Source organism: Thalia democratica, chromosome 3 (assembly GCF_965202585.1).
Source record: "Thalia democratica chromosome 3, ktThaDemo2.hap1.1, whole genome shotgun sequence".
NCBI classification, from domain to species: Eukaryota; Metazoa; Chordata; class Thaliacea; order Salpida; family Salpidae; genus Thalia; species Thalia democratica.
The window spans coordinates 34,654,764-34,679,395 of NC_139167.1; the positions used below are offsets into that span (position 1 = coordinate 34,654,764).

General features: G+C 25.1%; 1 protein-coding gene across 1 annotated transcript; it reads left to right on the top strand.

Moving 5' to 3' along the window:
* The first annotated feature begins 3,612 nt into the window (after window positions 1-3,612).
* Window positions 3,613-14,493, top strand: LOC145832209 (beta-1,4-mannosylglycolipid beta-1,3-N-acetylglucosaminyltransferase brn-like). Its single transcript, XM_082939533.1, has 6 exons — window positions 3,613-3,732; window positions 6,246-6,418; window positions 9,197-9,353; window positions 9,913-10,115; window positions 10,784-10,938; window positions 14,300-14,493. The coding sequence occupies exons 1-6, from the start codon at window positions 3,613-3,615 to the stop codon at window positions 14,491-14,493; spliced, it is 1,002 nt and encodes a 333-aa protein (XP_082795659.1).
* Window positions 14,494-24,632: the final 10,139 nt, after the last annotated feature.

Here is a 24,632-nt window from a genome sequence, read left to right on the forward strand (position 1 = left end):
AAAAAGTAGTCATAGAAAGTATAAAAAAGACATTTCGGTCATCAAGCCCCACACCACTTATTTACTTAACCACTTTAGGTATATAGCAAAATAATTTCCTAATATTAAAAACTTGATTAGTCGTGCATCCCCTAAAACTTTGTTGCGCCGCCAGCTAAGCACAAAGTGACATAATACGATCATCAGACAACAGATTTCGGTTATATGGAAGTCGGGTTTCATTAACTGAAATGATAATCAAATTAAAGAATCTAAAATTAAATTTGCACTCCCAAAAATCACATACATTTATAACTTAAATAGTAATAAAATTACTTTTTCATGACCTAGATTTAGAACTTATATTTTAATTAAAAGCTTATACTTATATGCATACACTTATATGTTACACATAGGTACATTTTGACTGATTTTGATATATTATAACGTCATAATCACCCAAAATATCTAATTTTTATTGGGTCGGCTGCAGTTGTAAGGTTTTGAAAATGTTTTCATTCATAACATTAAGCAAATGAGGTATACAGCATAATACTAAGAAGATTTACATCTTTATGCCTAACCCACCTTACCCGAATGTACAAAAATAAACCAAAAAAAAAATATATATTACTTAAAACTTTAAAAAAGTAAAATATTAGTTAATCATTAGCGACCTACAACTGCAACCGACGCATTTAATCCTTAGAATGCAATTAATGTTGTTTATGCTGCTTAATAGTTACATCATAATTATGGTTAGTTATTGAAATTATTCAGTTTAAACATTGTCTTGTAGCATTTAAGCAACGTACAGCTACTGCTTAAATCTGAGTTTATAGTCACTGAACTTAAAGAAAACTAAAATTCGGTTTATTTTATTGCCTGAATGTTTAAGTTCCAAAACGTTTCGGGTTCCAAGTAAAATGGTCACCCTAGTTTCAAAATATTAAACTCTTAAATAAATGTTTTTTTTAAGAATTCAGAGTTTTTGTTTAAGATGATTTTCTTAATTTTGTATTAGTTATTTTATGCAACTTATTAAGGTATGAGTAAGGTTAACTGTTTTAGATTCAAAAAATACTTATGTAACAATAACACAAGGATATTTGCTTAAATTGATATCGTTTAGTAACTAAGTCAAAAGCAAAGCAGTATTTCTCTTGAGTACGTATTTTGAACGGTAAACGCTCAGTTCCAACCCGCGCACAATTCCAACCCGGATCAAACCTCACCTGAATCAAATCCTATCTGATCAATTCCCATCCGATCAATTCCAACCCGAACAATTCCCACCCGATCAATTTAGCACGTCACTTTTATTGGTCATCTTTTTTACAAGGTGAGTTATTTTTGTATAGTGCCACTTCTTTACAAATTATCACTTTTTGATGACTGCACTTTGCATTATAACTCTGAAGACAAGTTAACTGCTAACAAAAAAAGCATTACAACTTTTTTATTTCACATGGAATTTTACTTACAAAATGTTTTTCACTTAGCATGAATATCAATTTTTAAGATTAATACTTGCTAAACTAGTTAAAAAAAAAAAAAAAGTAAGTTAAAATAGTTTTAGCCTATCATTTAATTAAAAAAACGTTTAATAATCTAAAAGTTATACCAATTTTCATGTAGAAAAAAAAAAGAAAACTAAAAGGCACACTAGGTCAAGAATCAGTACATATATTATACAACAAATAACTTCTAAATTGTACGGTAGATTTAGCTTGTAAAACATAAGGTTATTATAGTAAAATAATTTAACAGTATTTACACACGAATCGTGGCCAGTTGTGTAACAAAATAGTAATTTGTTACCTAAAACTGTACTTACTTAAGATACTGGGCAAACAGATATAAACTAAAAGACTTTAAACCATTTTTTATATTAAACCTTATGTTAAGATACTAAATAACAGTTAAAGATTAAGTTTAACAAAGTTTAACGTGCATTAACAGTCTAGTTTAAGCAAATTTTTAAGCCGTAATGATAACCTAAACACCAAAAAAATAGAATTTTTTTAATTACTATACTATTAAACTAGCTAGAAAAAAGTAAAACTATCAAACTTCTGTCTTACTTTAAAAAAAAGAAAATTAATTAAATTTTTTTTAAAGACTCTTGACTAGAGTTATTTTTACAGCTATTTTTATTTTCCAGCTGGAAAAAAAATTATGTTTCGAAAACATCATAAAAACACACTGTAAAAATTTTCAGTTGAATTTAAGAAACTTTCATCTTGGCACCAACTATATTTCTAAAAACCACCCCTATGCAAAATGTATGGGACCCGAAAATTGCGATCTTAGATTTTTAAGTTCAAATATCTTTTACAAGTGGCTAATAGTCACACAAACACACTGTGAACAATTTAAAACGAATTAAAGAAAGTTTTATTGTGGAATTTCTTGTTTCCAGAAAAAATACTGGAAATTCAAAAAAAAGTTATAACTAGTGATAAAAATAACATAAAATTAATTCTAATAAAAAAAAAACTAAGTTTAGTTTTAGGTTAAGTTTATTTTGATTTTAATATGTTTGATATTTAGTAAATTAATGTTTTTGACGACTTATTCAAAAGTGACGTCATGCAAAAGTGACGCTTCGTGCAATAAAAAAAAGATCTTTGCAAAAGTGACGAACAACTTGGGTCGGAGTTAATCGAGTTGGAATTGATCAAGTTGGAAACGTCCGGATGGGAATTGATCGGCTTTTATTTGTGCATGTGAGAAATGTTTTTTCCCAAAAGCAGGAAATGCTTATCAGAAAAGTTCCAGTCTAAATAGAAAATTTCAATTTGAACAGAAACATTTTGGTTCCAAAAGTGCCCACTTAACAGGGAGTGCGTACCTAAGAAATGCTAAATTGGGAAAAAGACTACTCTAGTCATATAAATTAAATTTAATCAGTGTTACTAAAAAAATAAAATTTTCAAAATTTTAAAGCTAAAAGCAATGTTTTATGAAATTTTAAGTTAATGTACTGTACTGTTAATAGCTTAGTTTAGTAAACAACTTAATCTTTAGAAATGTCGTCTGTAAGCATTAAAAAAAACTATAATTCTGTTTTCATTATACTAGCTGTTTTAAATTATTCAATAATTCTTTAACTGTTAAAAAACTTTGTTTTAATCTAAGTTTGTATAGAAACTACACTTTAACAGTGTTGCTCTTTAATCTTTTGTTTTAATTTTGATTAGCTTTTAGAAGCAGTTAATTAGATTACTTTTCTTAGATAAATATAGTACTGTTTGTAATCCTAATACACATTATATAAGATGAGTATTGTTAAGTTTTATTTAAAAGGTTTTTGAAAGCTAGCTTTCAGTAATACTAAAAAAAAGTTCCTTGGACATCCAGCTGATTTAGTTTTTGTTCCAACATTTTTTATAAAATCAATTTAATTGTTTTTGAAATTTTACAAATCAGATTTAAGTTTCAATTCATTTAATGTTTTAAAATTATTAAAGTAATATTTTCGAAAAATTATTAAAAAATTTCTAAAAAGTGGGCGCTTGACAGCCAGCCGACTAAGTTTCGGCTACCGGTCCAGCGTACCAAGCTCACGTCCCGATGGAATTACCATCTCCGTCTGAAAAGGCGACCACTCCATACTAGGTTTACAATTTAATGCTAACAAGAGTTCTGGACGCTGATCGCATTCTTATGTGCTTTCGTGTTCGTCCCGATGAGGAGCGGCCACTGGGATTCGAGCTCGGGGTGCAGGATCGGCAGTCGGGAATCCAAACCGCTAGACCATGCGGGCGCCCGCCTTTATACTCTATTTACGGTATATAAACCATTGAATTTCAATAAATTATGTAAAAATAAATCAATAACTTTTATAAAACCATTTTAGTTGTGTATGAAATTTTAGAATAAAAGTTAAGGTTTCAGTACATTTATTGTTTTAAAAACTATTGTAGACATAATTGGGAAAATTTATTAAATAAAGAAAAATTAAGTTGGCGCTTAAAGGTTAGTTTTAAAGGTGAACTGCCTACTCTTATAAGTTGGTAGTACAATACTATGACTAGTTTTAATCTAAAATATTATATATGCCGTAGGGATAGGAGTATTTTGGTGGTGTTTGCAGTACACATTTTTATGGGTACTACGTTATGGGCAGATTAAATTGCAGCAGCTTTGCATAAATATATATTTTTAATTTTGATGACATCATAGTCTTTTATTTTAGGGTAGATTTTAGTAATTAATATTGTGTAAAGAGTCAAAATTGTGACTAAGCCTGTTATAAATATTACAGAGAGTTTTTGCATTTGAGATTTTATAAAAAAAAATATGTCTTGCTTATCATACCATCAGACAAGGTTATACAAGCTTGGCTAGTTTTATGAAATCAGTTGGGGATTTCTACTCATAACTGTTACTTAATGATAAAAAACACAGGTAAAAATAACAATGTAAGCTTACACACTTGTGTTTAATTTGCAAACTAAAACATACATGTTAAAAGACTTGAATTTCTCTAATAGGTGAACAAAATTTACAACTTGTTCCCTGCTGATTTTTTTTCTTATTTAGTTTTTTTTTCAAAATGTTTAAAAAAACTTTTATTAGTCTTTTGATTTCTATAACGGTCAGTTTGAAAAAAAATAGAGCACTTTCATTTAAACTTTTGAAAAATCAGTTACTATCTTACTTAAGTTTTTAATTTATCAAATTTAATAGTACCAAGTTTTTTTCACCAAACACAGTTGTTCTGTTTAGTTGTTATTCAGAGAAGTTGAGCAAGAACAATTTACAAAATTAAATGATTTTTTTTTTTAGTTTATAAAAGTTAAAAAATTTAATTTTTTTAACCTCACGAACAGTTTATACAGAGTTGTAGCCACTAGTTTGTTAAAATGAAATTTCAGTACCGATTTATTTGTCTTTGCTTCGGTGCAATTCTTTTGTACCAAACCTGTTTTTATTCGCCTTTTTTCAAAGAAAAACTAAATGAACAACAAGATGTTTACTCAACTATCAAATCAACCGAGATAAGAAATTATCATTCTATAATTTCTAAAACTACTTCAAACAAAAGCGGAGAGATAAACAGCACACAAATTGAACCCTTAGAAAAATATGAAGACTGTTCAAGATTCGTTTCAGCTAGCTGCGATTATGAGTCAATGAAAACAAAGTTTAAGAAGTTGCCCGAAACGTTTGCTAAAGTCAGTAGTTTAATTTTTATCACATTTTAAATTGTTCTATGTTGTAACAAACCTTTATTTAAAATAGCTAAGTATTTTATATTAATACTTGACTGTTATTAGTTTATACTAGTTAAATTTGATAGTTAGAATTAATACTGTAAATAATTTGTTATCTTATGCATTATATAATTTAGGTACTTTTATTAAAGTTTATACCGAAAAAACATTTGAGAGTCATAATTTATGAAAATAAAGGTATTTATAGATTATTGTAGTTAATAAATAGATACTTACGTTATAAAAGAGGATTCTGTTTAATATAATTTTATTTTAGCTTTTACTTTATAACTTGAGCTTATGATTTTTTTAGTTAAACAAAATTTTAAATACTTTCCTTAGCGTTTTATAAATAATAATTAAAATTTTAACCTCATTTTGATTTTTTACAAACATTGTAGCCTTTCCTAAGTTAATTTTTACTGAGTTTTTAAAAATAGTAAAAACTATATAGTATAGTTAGTTTCAAAGCTTTTATGGCTGATTCAAATAAAAAAAATCACTTAAACTATTTAAAACATTATTTTTCATTTAAACTATTTGTTTTACTTACTAACCATATCAGTCTGTTTACTGCTTTTATAAATTTGGATACAGTATGTCAGAATAATGTTTTAGAACTTGATTTTATTTGATTAACTGTTAGGCTTTCAAAAAAAAAATTAGAGTTTAGTAATTTTAGTTCTAAGCTTTATTTGGTATAACTTCGCCCAACTGTAATTGCTCTTTGATAGTACTAAATGGTATAGTAATCAACACTAAGACGATAGCTTAGTTAAAAGTTAAACAATATTATTTGAATTAATCATGTTAATAAAAAAATAATTAAGAAACATATTTAGTATTTCGTAAAAAAATTTCTGGAAAAAATCTTAAAAATAATTGTAAAGTTATCTACGAAGTGTTATTTCTTAAAATTTTTATTTGTTTGTAAAACTTAAATTCCTCTTAAAAAGCTTCATTTGAATATTAAGCTACTTGTTAAAATAAAACTTTAACCATAGTATAGACATATGTCAAGTTTTAAACGATTTTTTCAATCAGAACGCGGAAAAACCTATTACAATGCCAGAATGTTCTAATGTGCTTCCTTGGAAGAGTATGGGAGAAGTAAGAGATGTAAACAACTATAATAAGATGATTTATCTGATAAAGTCTAGTGTGGGGAATTTTGAAAGAAGAAATTTGATTAGAGCAACTTGGGGCTCTATATTTAGGTATTTGACGTCGTAATCAAATTTTATCAACACTCAATATTAAAAAACATATATACTTTACAAAATTGCATAAGATTTGCAAGCTATAGTATTATTTTATGATTTCAAAGTTTTTAATAACAAACTTTTTAAATAGCCAGTTTGTTTTCATTAGAAAGTTTTAAAAGTAAAGGTTTACAATGTCAACAAAAAGGTTTCAATAACTTTTAAAACTTAGAATGATGTGATTTAATTTTGTTTTAGTTTTTAAAGTTTATTAGATACTTTTATTGTGATCATTTGATTTACAAAAAATGGAACACAGAAAGATTTTCAAAATTTTCTACATATTTTTTGATAAACTTACAAAGAAACTAAATAATATTTCTTTTGAGTGTAAACTGGAAAATTAGAAATAGTCATTTATTTTAAACAGTAAGTATTTTAGTTCAACGTTTTAAAAAATTTAAAAAACAGTTGTTTGTGTTAGTTTAAAATATTTTTTTTTAAATTAAATCAAGTGGTTTTGTAGCTTATTTGAAAAATATCATAGTTAGAAACTTATATATATTTTAGTTTGATAAGTATCTTTTTTTAAATATGTAAAAAAGGTGATCATAAACAAATTGTTATTTTAAAGAATGTTGGGAAAAGAGAAGTTAAAATCAAGTTTAAGCGTTTAAACGCAGTTTTAATATTTAATGGTTGAATCATGCTACAAAGTAAAACATTAAGCTACACTTTAAAAAAGTTCAATTACAACAACTTGTACTCAAACAATTTATCTAGTGTAAAACGAAATTTATTTGAGCTTTTGTTAATCTCAAAAATTAAAACAAAAGACTTTGTTAACTGTTTATTTAAAAAATTTAACAGAATACATTTCATTTTCTTTAAATCTATTTTAGTACTTTCGTAGTAAGGCTCATCAGAAATAGTTTCTTATTGAATTGGAATGAATACAAATTGAAATGAAATTATACTGAAGTTTAAAGTTTTTAGATATAAAATGACGTAATGATCAAATGTTAAAAATTAAACAAATTTGGTATACTAATAAAACTCGTTAGAATTAAAACAATCTTAATAAACAAGCGATAAAAATTAAAATTAAAACTATACTTAAAAATAAATTTTAACAAGAAACTAATTACTTTAAAATTACTAATATAACGATTTAAAAAGTCTAGTTTAGTATACGAACTTTTTCTGCTTACATAAACTGGGCCTTAAAAATGAATACATAAGGCTTCCAGAATATGCAATTGAAAAGAGTTCTCCGCTCTCACTAAGACTGAAAAATTGTCCTTTTTATAATTTTTAACACACTCAGGATTGTCCAACAAATGTTGCCTAATTGCCGAGAATTAGTTTTTTGTTGGTTTCTCAGAATGGCTATCAAACAAGTTTTTCAAGACTTTCAGAACATGCTGATCGATTCTTACATGAAACCTTTGAGATGTTTTTCCCACGTAGTCACTACCACAGTGACAACTAAATTTAAAGGTGATGTTATTTTTTTCATTGGTGGGAGAAACATCTTTGTAAATTCCACTTAGAGGTCGATCAGTATACAAAACTGTTCTTAAATGAACAGAGCTGAAAACTTGGTTAATTTCCTCTGAAATTTTCTAAGAAAACCTCTCAGAAATATTTCCAAGGAAAAGCAGTTTTAAGTTAAAAAGTTAAAACATTAAACTTAAAACTTAAAAAGTTTATGTTAAAACTTAAAACTTTCTTACCTTGGAAATATTTCTGAGAGGTTTTTTAAGAAAAATTCAGAAGAAACAAACCAAGTTTTCAGCTCTGTTCATTTAAGAACAGTTTTTTATACTGATCGACCTCTAAGTGGAATTTACAAAGATTTTTCTCCCACCAATGAAAAAATAACATCATCTATAAATTTAGTTTATATTTTGACAACAGTTTATGTAAGCAGAAAAAGTTCGTATACCAAACTAGCCTTTTTAAATCGTTCTATTAGTAATTTTAAAGTAATCAGTTTCTTGTTAAATTTTATTTTTAAGTATAGTTTTAATTTTAATTTTTATCGCTTGTTTATTTAGATTGTTTTAATTCTAACGAGTTTTATTAGTATACCAAATTTATTTAGCATAAGTACTTATTTAATTTTTAACATTTGATTATTACGTCATTTTATATCTTAAATTTTCAAACTTCAGTATGATTTTATTTCAATTTGTATTCATTCCAATTTAGTAAGAAACTATTTCTGATGAGCCTTACTACGAAAATACTAAAATAAATTTAAAGAAAATGAAATATATTCTGTTATATTTTTTAAATAAGTTGTGCACCGGAAAAAAGCTGTTCAAATAACTTTTTAATTAAAAACACCATTTTACCTTTATTACAAATACAATTTAGTGAAAAAATGGCGAAGCACTACAAAAAAATAAAGATTAAAAACATTTCATGAAATTTTTCTTACTGGCACTAAAAAAAAAGTAATAAATAAATTAAAGTTAAGTATAAAAAAATGAAAACTAATTAAAATGTTTTGTGTACAAAAAATTCAACAGTTTATTAAAATGTGTTATTGTTCAGAATTTACTACATTATTATAAACTTAAAAAATTGTACACTTATAAACAAAAGATATTGTTTAAAAGTTTGTTTAATCATATATATATATATATATATACTCATTAGTAAAGTAAATTGAGTAACGCTAACTTTAATTAACTTAACTTTTTGTATTATTGATGTTGAAGTTTTTTTTAATTTTTGGTTAGAATAAGTTCAATATTTTCAGTTTATATTTTGACAAAATTATAGACTATACAATGTCCAATATTCCATTATATTCGTTGTGGGAGAGAAAAATAAACAATATGATAATAACGAGCAAATACAATTACATAAAGAAAATAGATTGTATGGTGATATTCTTCAATGTAGTTTCATTGACAATTATCAAGCTCTACCAATAAAAGTTAGTTTGTACTCATGGGAAGAACTTAAAGTAGAAATTGACTATAAAATAAAAATCAAATTCTGCAAATAGGTATTTTTTTAATGTGTTTAGAATTAATTATTATAGTGTATAGTATTTTTTTCATTTTTTTATTTTTTTTTGTTTTGGTATTGTAGATACTCTTCTAACTTTTTAGATAAAGTAAAAAAAATATGAAAATAAACTTTATTACATTCTTCAGTAACATATTTAAACAAGTTATAGGAAAAACAAAAACTATAAAGTCAAGTTGTCATTTTATTACAAAATTACTATAAGTAAACATCAAAAATTACTTGAGTAGTTTAAATTTAAATTTTTTTCTAAAAGCATGTCATAAAAAACAGCAAATTACACTTAAAATATAGAAATACGTTTATGTGAACAAAGAAATGTTGATTTTCAACAGGTATAAACCCAATCTACATTTAAATTTCAAGTTTTTATTTTTTAAACATGTTTATATTTTGTTATCAAAATTGCTTTTAATGGAAGATTTAGCTAAAATTTTAAGATGCTGACTAATAAAATACTCTAGGTTTTATCAAGTTTTCATTGGCTGAAATTTCAAAAGCTTGAAGTTGATTGGGTAACAGTTACTGACGATGATTGCTTAATCAACGTCCAAAACGTGTATAATTCATTCAATGCGATAAAAGTCAATGAAAATGAAAATAAAATATTTTGTGGATTTGCGAGAACAGCATACGGAAGACCTTTTAGAGAAAAATCATCGAAATGGTATAAATAAGCGCTGATTAAGCTTGCTTTAATTTCGTATATGATTTCATATGTTGAAATAAAACACGAGTAAAAGCTATTCTTTAAAATATTTAATAATTTATTTTATTAAAAAACTTGAAAAAAAAGTAGTCCAGTATCAATAGAAAAGTTAGTTTTAACTTGTTTTAAACTTGTTTTAAACTTTAAATATATATTATACTAAGTTCAATGAGATCAATAAACAACTAAATATACTGAATGCTGGAAAAACATTAACATCATTTTATAATTTATTTTTAAAGTAAAAATATATAAAAGCAATTTTACTTCACTCAAATTAAACAAAAGTTCAAAAACATTTATGACAGACACTTTTTTTAAGTTCTGTAAAAAACAATAAAAATTTTAATTAGTAAAAAACTATGATTAAACTTTATTAATTAAGCTTAAGAAAAGCATAAATATATTAAAATTATTACTGACTATTTAATTGGATTATTTTATTATATTCTCTCTTACAAACATCGCTAAACTTTGGAGTTTTTTAAACTATTGAGCAAACAAAAACTATTTAAAACTATAGAATAATATTAACTTTTCTTTCTTATAAACTAAAAGTTATAAATAACGTATTATCAAGGTAAACAAAAAAGAAATATAATTCTTTTAAGTTTAGAATTTATTAGGTATATATCCAAAAGAATGTACAGCGAAAGATACTACCCAGCTTTTTGCCATGGCGGTATGTGGACTTTGAGCATTAAAATGATGAAGAAGCTAGTTTGTGCATCGAAAGTTACTGAAAAGGACGATTTTTATTTGGAAGACGTTTTCATTAGTGGTTAGTATATGTATAAAAAAGACTTTCAGTTTCATATTAAAAAGCTATTTATACTTATTTGTAAATTTACTTGTTACTCAACTTAAAAGGTATGCGCTCGTTAAAAAATATGTCAAGTTTAGTCAAGTTATTACTGGACTACTTTTTTTACAATTTTTTTGAATAAAAAAAATTACTAAGTATCTTAAAGAATAGCTTTCAAATTATAAAAATTCCAAATCTTTTAAACTCATATATTATTAATATTTATTTTGCATTTATCACTAAAAGCTTCTGTACTTGTGTTTTTAAGTCATATATGATGCAAGTAAACTTACATATAACCTTTGTTATTTGTTTTTGATAAAAATTATCACCTTAAAACACTGGTAGAAAGGTCAAACTGACCAAATAGTTAAAAAAAAAATTAGTACTTTATTTTTCTGAATTTCGATTTATTATTGACTCAGACAAATGTAAGATTGACTCAGACAAATTAATAATATTGATTTATATTTATTTTTTCGCAAAGAAAAAGTTCTAAGTATTTAAATAGATTCTTAATACTTCTTTATGTTGACAAATATCAACTAAAATATTTGAAGTTTTTGATATCAAAACTGTAGGTTTGTTTTAATTTATAGCATTGCTTGTTATTTCGCTCTTTTTAAAATTACTAAGAATTTATTAAGTTAAAAAAACTTAATTTTTGGTATAATAGTAAGCAAAATGCTTCTGATGTGTTTAGATAAGGATCTACAACAATTATTTACAGGTTCTTATTATAAATAAGGTAGTAACTATAAATGAACTTTATGTTTTAAAAACAAAGTTTGGGATAAAAACATAAAATTATAAAATTGTCTACAAAAAATACAAATTTAATAAAAGTAGGCACTAACCTCAAAAAGCTCTAAGAATAGGCAAGTTTTTAAAATGAAAATTAAATTGAGTTGTGCAGAAATGTTACGTCATAATAAATTTAACAAATAGGTCAATAATTTATACAGCTTAAAAACATGTAGTATTAAACTTGCAAGTGTATGTGATTGTAATGTGAGTGTAGTGAAATAGATTAGTACATAAGTAGACAGAGTTATTTAAAGTAGAATCGTCGGTTGTGGGGACAAATATTCGATAAATCTTGCCGCTTATTCAGTAGTAGGTCTTTATCTTCTGCTGCAATTACTGCTCTTTCTGTAGTTATTACTAGAAGCTCCTATAGTTATGTTTTGAAGTTATAAATGATGCATAAAAATTTTCTTGTCGTAAAAAAAAAGTATTTACAAATAGTATCAACATGAAACACTGATAGAAAAATATTAAAAGCTTAAACAAGCTAAGTTTAATGTTTTAGACTTTGTAATGACTGCTTACTCAGACGATTGTACGACTTTTTATAACTATATATAATTTTCAGCACAGAAACAAGTTTTAGTAAATAAAAATAAACAGGGTCTTGATAGTTTTTTTTTTGAAAATCAGCAAGTTTAATATTTTGAAATTGATAGGTATCAAAACTATACATTTATACTTGAAAAAAGTTTTGCTTGTATTTTTTTTGTGTTCAAAATACTAGATATTAAGAACCTTTATACTTTCAACTGTGTTTTTCTTACTGGCAAAACAAGCAGATGTGTTCAGAAAAGATTGCTGATAGCATAAAAACTAATATTTTTATGTCAAATCTAAATATAACACTTGTAGATGTTTTTATTCACAAGCAAACTTTTGAAAAAAAAATTCATGAAATCAGCTCCGTTAGTTTTATGTTGTGACGTTTAATTACGTTATTAAAGCTAAATATTTTTACACTCTAAGTTTTGTAAAGTTTAATTCAAATAAAAAGGTTTTTAAAACAACTAATGCATGACGAAAGTAATAAAATTTTAACTTTTTTAGTATTTAACTTCAATAATTTTAAATTATATAAAAAAAATTGGAAAATAAAAGTATTTTAAGAATATTTTATTGTATAACAATCTACTATATATTAACTTTTAAGCATCGATTTACTTTCACCTATGGTATAAAGTAAACTTCAATGTTTTAAACTAAAAAGTACGTGTGTTCAATCTTATTTTTCATATGTTTTTAGTACTTAATATGAAGAAATAAGGCAGAAAATACTTAAAAGCGTTTTGTTTAAAATCACTGCAAAACTACTTTTCTTTAACACTTGTTAAGTACAACTTCAACAACTTAGAATAAAGATAGTGAACAACGAACATGTACTTTTAAACGTCAACATTTTATTAATAAATGTTAGTTAAACAATGTTTTTTGATTCATTTATTTACTTCTAACACAGTTCCCATAAGTAACTATAAAGCCATAAATCTGTGTAAAAATAGCTTTTTTTAAAGCTAGCATTGAGTACGCTTTTAGCCATTAAATTATAGCGAAGTGATACATATAAGCTTATGGAAGAAGAAATTGTTGTTGAAAAAAAAAAAGCCCTTTTTAAAAAGCTTAAAATATTTTTATTCGTGATCACTCTAACATTTACCTCAAGAAAAAATAGCATTATGCTTTAAAACAACCTATCACATGAATTAAAACAACATCAATAACTAATAAACAGAAAGTAAAAAAGTATAATAATATAAAATTAGTTTAACAAGAATTTTATATTAAATTAACTTGTAGCATCTTTTTTTTAAAGTTCTTGTTTAATAATAAAAGTAAAATTATTACAATCAATTTTGAAAATTTAGAAAACTGATTAAAAGCTGTCATAAGAAGGTTAACTAAGTGATAATCTTATTTTTTTGTACAAAATAATAAAAATAATTCCATAATTAGAATAAAGTAGGGGTAGAGCTTTAGACTGATTTATTTCACCATAAAGAAAAATATCAAACAGTTCAATTGAGATGTATATTAGTTGAAAAATTCAATAACTTTTATAACAAATTAATTTCCTTAATTAATTTTTAACTATTTCTAATTATTACATCTTCGAAGTCTATTTATTTTGATAGAAAGTTTTTTATCGTTTCATTTTATACAAATTACTTCTTAAAAATTGACTTTTTAACAGTAAGCTCAACATTCATTAAAATTCAAAGAAAGTCATATTTTGCTCTTGGGCGATACCAAACGGTTAAAATATTTTGTATGTCAAACTTTCCGTAAAAATGATATAAGGGCAAAAATAGCTATAAAATTCTGGCAACTGTGCTTCTAGTATTTATTAGTTTATTTCTAAAACATTTTTAAGTATTACAATTGATGAAATTAACCAAACGTCTAATTTCATAGTCTTGAATATAACCTTTTACAATGCCATGTTCTGAAAATTTATATTTTTCTGCGCAAAAAAACTCGTTTAATTTTCAGCAATTAAAACATTATAGAACAACTTAATACTTATTTTTAGGAATACTACGTCACAAAGTTACGTGTTCAAGTGATGACGTCGTGGACTTTGCTTATAAACAAATGGTTCAGCATTTGATGAACAACTTAATAGTTAGATTCAAAGAACCTTGGAAAAGAATGAACTCTTCGCTGCCATGGCAACAAGACGGCTTGGTTGAACTAAGAAATGGAAGCCCTTTCTTTCCAAAATAATTCACCATCTCTTACACTCCAAAATTTTCTAAAGTTAAATCTTTTTAAAACAAGTCATTTTTAATTTTCTGTTTTTTAAATTAAAGTTTCAACTGTATTTATAATAGTTTTAAATAAAAAAGCAGCTTATAAAAAATAACCTAAACAACTATTACTTTTAATGTACAACGAGCTAGTTTATATAAGTTTTTTGACACTGAGTTACTTTTACTTGTAAATTAAAAACAAAATAAATGTTGTTGTTATACAGGGTCGGTCTTTTTATGGGTATCCTTGAATAAATTGTACAACTTTATATTGATGTGACGTATTTTTCTAACTTTTATATACAACTTAGAAAAAAGTCTTTTAACGTATATATTTTCATGAAATGGTTCAATTTCTTAAAACTTAAAATTAATTAAAATTACTTAAAAAACTTGTTTAAAATATTTTAGATGCTAGATTTTAAAGGAGAACCATGAAAAGACTAAACACAGCTTTAAAAATTTTTATGGGTATGCTTTAGAATTTGGTCTAATTATCTTACTTTAAAGTTTTATTTTACTTTTATAACTATAAAAACTTGTTTAAACTGTTTTAGATGTTAAATTTTAAAACGATACCCATAAAAAGACTAAACATAGCTTTAAAACTTTTTATTGGTACCCTTTAGAATTCGGTCTAAATATCGAATTTTAAAGTTTTATTTTACTTGTATAACTATAAAAACTTGTTATACTGTTTTAGATGTATAAATTCAAATGGATATCCATACATAAACTAAAACTATCAGAAAACCTAAAAGAAACAACCAAAATAAACGTATAACATAACGTTCACTAAAAAGACACAAGTACTAGCATTGCACAATTCACAGTATCAGTACTTTTCTTCAATATACTAAAAAATAAAGATATAGACAAAGGCAAGTTTTGTAGAAAAAATATCATACGATACAGATGTTGTCGTGGCCTCCGTCGAGAAAATATTTCAAAAAATGTCAAACTACTGCCTTCCTGAGCAAATATATTTTTGAGTTGTCCGAATTTGAGTTGTCCGTTGGAATTTGAATTGTCGCAGTTTGAATTATCGCAGTTTGAATTGTCGCAATTTGAATTGTCGGAATTTGGATTTTCGGAATTCGGGTCGTCGGAATTTGAATTGTCGCAATTTGAATTGAACAAACTTGAATAACCATGTAACCTTTTCTTTAGAGATCCATACTAACATTTTCTTCTGTATAAGTGTTTTTGCGCAAGAACTACTTGATAATATCACATTTTAAATGTGTTGTTCAACATAATTTTAACTTTATTACAAATTTGAAACGGCTGCAGCTAATCCCTGAATTTTAGTTTACAAAAAAAAAATAAACCAGTTGTTTGTAACATTAAATGTCTGTTATTTTAAGCTTATACTTTTGTGGTAAATACTTACAATTAGACTTTCAATGTAATATAAAACAAATTATACAGTAATCTTCCTTTACTGTACAAACATATGTTTCTGTGTGTTAACGGATTAAAACACATTGACTGGGTTCTGTAAAAAAATAAATACTGTAATAAAAGAATAAAAACTGAAGTAGGTATATACAGAACCCAATTGAAGTGTGTTGATCCGTTAACACACAGAAACATATGTTGGTACAATAAAGGAAGACTACTGTATAATTTGTTTTTATTATATTCCAGTTAACTTGTTTCACTAGGATCTTTTGTTAAAAAACACTTAAATTTATATTTTGAATAGTTTGTATTATTTGTAAGTAATGTTTGTAAATGTATTAATTTGTAGTTGCTAGTGCTTTACTATTGCCTATTTAATCACTTTTTTGGTAACTCAGTTTTGAATTTTTTAAATTATAAATGGTCCTCAAAAAATTTTTTCTATAGAGTCCGGCCTGCGAGCAAGTTTTTCTAAAAAGTTGGCCCTTTGCATATAAAAGACTGTCTAGCCATGCAGTATGCCAAATCCTAAAAACTTATAAATTTAAACAACTTGTTGATCATATGCAAAGATTTACATTTAATACAAAACTAGATCGCATAAAAATTACGTCATAATGTTAAAAGCTAGAAGCTATTTTAGTAATTTTTACTGAACTGTTCATAAAACATAAGCAGTTATTTATTTGCAATTTGAAAATTATTCCTGGAGCATCTTGTATGTGAGTTATTTAATTTTATTACCTTAACACTTTAACAACTTAAATAACCGCTTTTATTACAAAAGTTCAACATGCTCTTGTGCTACTTTTACTTTATTTAGATTCATAATTAATTTCTACCCTGCAAGTAGTTTTCTTATAAGCATTTTTAAAAGGTTTGGTTTGTACTAATTAGTTTAATTGTATGTTATTTATTGTTTTATAGTAGCTATTAACACGACAGCAATAGTATTACTTTAATCTACTTTTAGTTTGCACTAGATGCATCAACTTATAAAATCGTAAATATTAGATACTAATTATCTAAGTAAACTTTGATTTGCTTCTAAATTTAACCATAAAACTAATGACTTTTAAGCGTTTTATTTTGTGTTTTTGTTTTTTTAAATTCTTCCACTTGTTTGTTTAATTTAGATTTTTAAAGATTAAAACTTAGATTGAAGAGTCCTGAAAGGCGAAATTTATTTAGAGTGGGTTTTAATGAAATGTCGACAATTTGTCTACTTGCAATAATATAAGTAGAGAACTTTTATTTTTGTTTAGAACTTAAAGTACGACATCAAGTTTTATAAACAAGTAATAAATAATGATTTCATTTACAACTAGCTATACAAATTTCTTATGTGTTTTTTCAAAACGATTTATTTAATATGCTGATTAGTTCTTTAAGCAAAACTTTCTTTGCTTACTAAATTTAGAGGAAAATAAAAGTATATTTGTTCTCTTTATATAAGAAATTTTAATGCTCTCCAAAAAGCAATACTATAGTAAAAAATTATAAAGTTACAAATAATTTATTTAAACCACAAAAAAAATTCAACAACAAAAATTAAGTTTCAAACAGCAAAATGCTATGAAAGATCTTAAAGCTTAAACCTAACTCTCTATCACATTTAAACTTGATAATAACACATATTTAATTTTTTATTTAATTATTTGTTAGGTTTTTCTTCTTTTTAAAGACCAGTTTGTTACAAACAAAAATAGAATACCCCTGTAAATACTTTTTAACTTATAATTTTTTATGTTTTTTCTGAACTTTCAATAAAAACAATCTAAATACAATAATAATATGGTTTCAAATGTTATTGATTATAGAATTTAAATTTTACAGAATTTAGTCAAATCCAACACTAGCAGATTAAAATGAAAATTAAGCATCAGTTTATTTGCTTATTCTGCTGTGGAACTCTTGTGTACCTATTCTGTTTTTGTTCGCTTGATGTCAAGGAAAAACACAAATTTCCAATGCAATCTGTTTTAAAAATTATTTTAAATAAAAAAGGAGAGATAAACGACACACAAATTCAACCCCTAGAAAAACATGAAGACTGTTCAAGTTTTGTTTCAGCTAGCTGCGATTATGGGTCAATGAAAACAAAGTTTAAGAAGTTGCCCGAAACGTTTGCTAAAGTCAGTAGTTTAAATTTATTACTCTTTTTTGATAACAAACTTTTATTGCAAATATCTAACTGTTTCGTGTTGATTTTTACCTTTAAATAAAAGTTTTCGATTTAAAATTTAGTTAACAAAAAGCTAAGAGTGATATTAAAATACTGTACGTGATATGTATTTAAGCGGCTGTTTTCTGAAAACTTTTACAATAAAGCTTTTTATTTTGTAAAAGCTAAAAAAAGTCGCTTTCAGCACTCAATTGATATAAACAGACGCTTTTAAAAACGAATAATGTTTAAAATCATACATTTTGGTTGTGAGTTTATAACTTGAGCGTATAGTCTTTGTCTAACAAAATTGTAAAACTTTTTTTTGACGGTTTTAAATATACGTTTATGTTTTAAAAACTTTTTAAACGCTTTTTAAACATTAAAAAAAATACTAAGTTCATGTCTTAAAGTTTTAATAGCTAGTCCATGCCTTAAAATTGAATTTAGTTTTCAAAGGATGCGTGATTAATTGAGTTTAAAAAAAGAGTGAAACTAACTAACAAAATATTTCGAATACAAATTAGTTCATCTTACTTTTACCAAGTTATTAGAACTTGATGAAAACTCGAATTTAATAAAACAATTATTCTAGTTTATTATGCTTCGAAGTTCTCTCAATGGATGTAAGCTTACCTTAAAACGTTTGTAATCAGTATTAAAACCTTAACTTGGTATAACTTAGTCAAATTTATAACTTTTTGTTAGTTTTAGTTCGTAAAGAAGTTTCTACTTTAAAAGTAATGTAATTGAAGTAGGTAAAAAATATTTTATTCAATTTAATAGTTTTGCACATTTACTCTTTAAAATAGTGTAAATATTCGAAAAAGTTCTATTTGACTTTATGTTGAATAAATTATTAAAAGTTTAATTACGCAGCTGATTGTTGCACTAAAGAAATACAAATATTTTCCTTGATACTTAAAGAAAGCTAGTTTTGCTTTTAATTCAAGTCTTAAGATCTTTTATAAACACTAGGCCACGTCGTTTTAATAAAAATTATAATTGGTATCAGTGGCGTAGCGTGGTATTTTGGTCAGGAGTGCGCAAAATTTTTTCTCAAAAAATCCCCTAAATTAAAACTTTTGTAATTAGCTATAAAAAGATCTTTTTATAAGTAATATAATTAAAATAAATTCTTTAAGTAAAATAAAATTACTAAATAAAAATTGTTTTTACTACTTACAGTAAACTTTATATGTTTAAAATTTAATATCCAATAAAACGAAAGTATCTTTTTTATTTAGGAAAAAAATATCAACGTCTTTAATATACAATATAACAGTGATAACAACACCTCATTGCACATAATCTAAATAGATTAAACAGAAGTTAAAATAGACCAGCTTTATAACTGTTATTACAATTTGTTACAACTTTGTAAAACAGATAAAAGTATACTTTTTAATTTAACTAATCTAATTGTATTTATTTTAAATAAAACTTACAAACAAAGTTTATTTCTCATAGGCCGACACGCTTTTTCTTGTGTGTTTACAAAAATAAAGATCAGAAAACTAGCAGTAGTGTTAACATTTATTGTAGCATGAAGTAAAAACTGGTAGAATTGTTTAATTTTCCTTTAAGCGTGACGTATTTTTGTAAACTTTTTGTAGAAAAATCTGTCGTAAGTCTAGTCTTTTGAGTCTAAATTCTTATGAAGTTATAAAAATTTTTCTTTATAGAGTTTTTCATCAACATCGGTGCACACTTTCTTTTGCCGAATCAGTATGTAGGGTAATTTCCCTAACTTGTCACTAATTATTATTCAAAATTTCGTTTAACTTTTCGAATACTAGATAAACATAGTTGAAAAAAGGCAAATTAGGCAGAAAAAATAAACAATAAAGGATAAAGATATTACATTCTTTTTTTTACTTCTTTAATTTTTTTGGGTGGCACGCATGCGCCAGTGTCCCTCCCCACGCTACGCCCCTGATTGGTATTAACAAGTTTATAATTTTAAACATTTTTTTTTCAATCAGAACGCAGAAAAACCTGTTACAATGCCAGAATGTTCTAATGTGCTTCCTTGGAAGAGTATTGGGGAAGTAAGAGATATAAATAACTATAATAAGATGATTTATCTGATAAAGTCTAGTGTGGGGAATTTTGATAGAAGAAATTTGATTAGAGCAACTTGGGGCTCTATATTTAGGTATTTAACGTCATAATTAACTTTTATCAACATTCAATATTAAAAAAAACATATATACTTTACAAAAATACATAAGATTAGTAGCAAGTTATAGAAGTATTTTATGATTTCAAAGTTTTTAATAACAAACTTATTAAATATCCAGTTTATTTTTTTTTTAATTTTAAAAGTAAGGGTTTACAATGTTAACAAAAAAGTTTCAATAATTTTTAAAATTTAGAATGATGTGATTTAATTTTGTTCTAGTTTTTAAAGTTTATTAGATACTTTTATTTTGATCATTTGATTTACAAAAAATGGAACACAGAAAGATTTTCAAAATTTTCTACATATTTTCTGGTAAACTTACAAAGAAACTAAATGATATTTCTTTTAAAAAAGTTTAAAAAACAGTTGTTTGTGTTAGTTTGAAATACTTTTATTAAATTAAATCAAGTGGTTTTGTAGCTTATTTGAAAAATATCATAGTTAGAAACTTATATATATTTTAGTTTGATAAGTATCTTTTTTTAAATATGTAAAAAAAAGGTGATCATAAACATATTGTTATTTCAAAGAATGTTGGGAAAAAAGAAGTTAAAATCAAATTTAAGCGTTTAAACGCAGTTTATTATTTAGTGGTTGAATCATGCTACAAAGTAAAACATTAAGCTACACTTTAAAAAAGTTCAATTACAACAACTTGTACTCAAACAATTTATCTAGTGTAAAACGAAATTCATTTGAGCTTTTGTTGATCTCTAAAGTAAAAAAAAGACTTTGTTAACTGTTTATATAAAAAATATAACAGAATACATTTCGTTTTCTTTAAATTTATTTTTGTACTTTCGTAATAAGGCTCATCAGAAAGAGTTTCTTATTGAATTGGAATGAATACAAATTGAAATAATATCATACTGTAGTTTAAAGTTTTAAGATATAAAATGACGTAATAATCAAATGTTAAAAATTAAATAAGTGCTTATGCTAAATAAATTTGGTATACTAATAAAACTCGTAAGAATTAAAACAATCTAAATAAACAAGCGATAAAAATTAAAATTAAAACCATACTTAAAAATAAATTTTAACAAGAAACTAATTACTTTAAAATTACTAATATAACGATTTAAAAAGTCTAGTTTGGTATACGATCTTTTTCTGCTTACATAAACTGGGCCTTAAAAATTGAATACATAAGGCTTCCAGAATATGCAATTGAAAAGAGTTCTCCGCTCTCACTAAGACTAAAAAATTGTCCTTTTTATAATTTTTAACACACTCAGGATTGTCCAACAAATGTTGCAAAATTGCCGAGAAGTATTTTTTGTTGGTTTCTCAGAACGGCCATCAAACCAGCTTTTCAAGACTTTCGGAACATGCTGATCGATTCTTACATGAAACCTTTGAGATGTTTTTCCCACGTAGTCACTACTACAGTGAAAACTAAATTTATAGATGATGTTATTTTTTTCATTGGTGGGAGAAACATCTTTGTAAATTCCACTTAGAGGTCGATCAGTATAAAAAACTGTTCTTAAATGAAAAGAGCTGAAAACTTGGTTTATTTCCTCTGAAATTTTCTTAGAAAACCTCTCAGAAATATTTCCAAGGAAAAGCAGTTTTAAGTTCAAAAGTTAAAACTTCAAACTTAAAACTTAAAAAGTTTATGTTAAAACTTAAAACTTCCTTACCTTGAAAATATTTATGAGAGGTTTTCTAAGAAAAATTCAGAGGAAATAAACCAAGTTTTCAGCTCTGTTCATATAAGAACAGTTTTTTTATACTAATCGACCTCTAAGTGGAATTTACAAAGATGTTTCTCCCACCGATGAAAAAATAACATCATCTATAAACTTAGTTTATATTTTGACAACAATTTATGTAAGCAGAAAAAGTTTGTATACCAAACTAGACTTTTTAAATCGTTCAATTAGTAATTTTGTAGTAATCAGTTTCCTGTTAAAATTTATTTTCAATTATAGTTTTAATTTTATTTTTATCGCTTGTTTACTTAGATTGTTTTAATTCTAACGAATTTTATTAGTATACCAAATTTGTTTAGCATAAGTACTTGTTTAATTTTTAACATTGATTATTACGTCATTTTATATTTTAAGTTTTTAAACTACAGTATGATATTATTTCAATTTGTATTCATTCCAATTCAGTAAGCAACTATTTCTGATGAGCCTTAATACGAAAGTACTAAAATAAATTTAAAGAAAATGAAATGTATTCTGTTATATTTTTTAAATAAGTTATGCACTGGTAAAAAGCTGTTCAAATAACTTTTTATTAAAAACACCATTTTACCTTTATTACAAATACAATTTAGTGAAAAAATGGCGAAGCACTACAAAAAAATAAAGATTTAAAACATTTCATGAAATTTTTCTCACTAGCACTACAAAAAAAAAGTAATAAATAAATTAAATTTAAGTATAAAAAAATTGAAAACTAATTAAAATGTTTTGTGTACAAAAAATTCAACAGTTTGTTAAAATGTGTTATTGTGCAGAAATTACTACATTACCAAAACTTAAAAATTTGTACACTTATCAACAAAAGATATCGTTTAAAAGTTTGTTTATTCTAATATATATATATATACTCTCTAGTAAAGTAAGTTGAATAACACTAACTTTAATTAACTTAACTTTTTGTATTATTGATGTTGAAGTATTTTTTAATTTTTGGTTAAAATAAGTTCAATATTTTCAGTTTATGTTTTGACAAAATTATAGACTATACAATGTCCAATATTCCATTATATTCGTTGTGGGAGAGAAAGGTGAACAAAATGATAATAAGGAGCAAATACAACTACATGAGGAAAATAGATTGTATGGTGATACTCTTCAATGTAGCTTTATTGACAGTTATCAAGCTCTACCAATAAAAGTTAGTTTGTACTCATAGGAAGAACTTAAAGTAAAAATTGACTTTAAAATAAAAACATATTCTGCAAATAGGTGATTTTTTTTTATGTGTTTTGAATAAAATATTTTAGTTAATAACATTTTTTACATAGTTTTCTTAGTTCGTTTTTGTTTGAGATTGTAGATACTCTACCAATTTTTTGGAAAAAGTAAAAAAAGATATGAAAATAAACTTAAGTACATTGTTGACTAATACATTCAAACAAGTTATAGGAAAAAAAAATTATAAAATCAAGATGTCATTTTACCATAAATTTACTATAAGTAAACAGCAAGAACTATTTAAATATTTTAAATTAAATAAGTTTATTAAAAGTCATAGAAAAATGTAAAATACGCTTAAAATGTAGAAATATGTTTATGTGAACAAAGAAATATTGATTTTGATTACAGATATAAATACAAGTTCTACATTTATTTATCTATTTACATACAAAATATTTCAGGTCTTATCGAGTTTTCATTGGCTGAAATTTCAAAAGCTTGAAGTTGATTGGGTAACAGTTACTGACGATGATTGCTTAATGAACGTCCAAAACGTGTATAATTCATTCAAAGCGATAAAAGTCAATGAAAATGAAAATAAAATATTTTGTGGATTTAAGAGAACAGAGAACGAAGAACCTATTAGAGACAAGTCATCGAGATTTAAAAAATGGTATAATTAAACACTGATAAATTTACTTAAACTAAATATAAGTATTTATACATTGAAAAATAACACTACTTAAAGCTGTTCCACTAGCTATATAATAATTTTCTTCAACAAATTTAAAAAAAGAAGTCCAGTAGTGAGTAAAAAACAAGTTTTAAACTAATATCAGAATAAAAAAATATTACAATTCAAATAGCGACAATAAAAAAAATACATTCTGAGTTCTGAAAAACATTATTGTTGTTTTTTTTTAAACTTTTACTGGGAATCATAGATACCATACTATCAAGATAAATATAGCAAAATGTTTAACTTCCATTTTAAGTTCTGAACTTTACAGGTATATACCTGAAAGAATGTACAGCGAAAGATACTACCCAGCTATTTGCCACGGCGGTATGTGGACTTTGAGCATTAAAATGATGAACAAGCTAGTTTGTGCATCGAAAGTTACTGAAAAGGACGATTTTTACTTGGAAGACGTTTTCATTACTGGTTAGTATATGTATAAATAAGATTTTCAGTTTATACTTTGCTATAATTCTACTCTGTACCATAACTTAAAAGGTGAGCTCATTAAAAAACATGTCTAAAGTCATGTTTTTATGCAGAACACTAAATAAGTATACATCTTGTTTCCGAGTTTTAATTGATAACCTCTTTTTTCTGTAGTTATTACTAGAAGCTCCTATAGTTATGTTTTGAAGTTATATATGATGCATAAAAATTTTCTTGTCGTAAAAAAAAGTATTTACAAATAGTATCAATATGAAACACTGATAGAAAAATATTAAAAGCTTAAAAAAGCTAT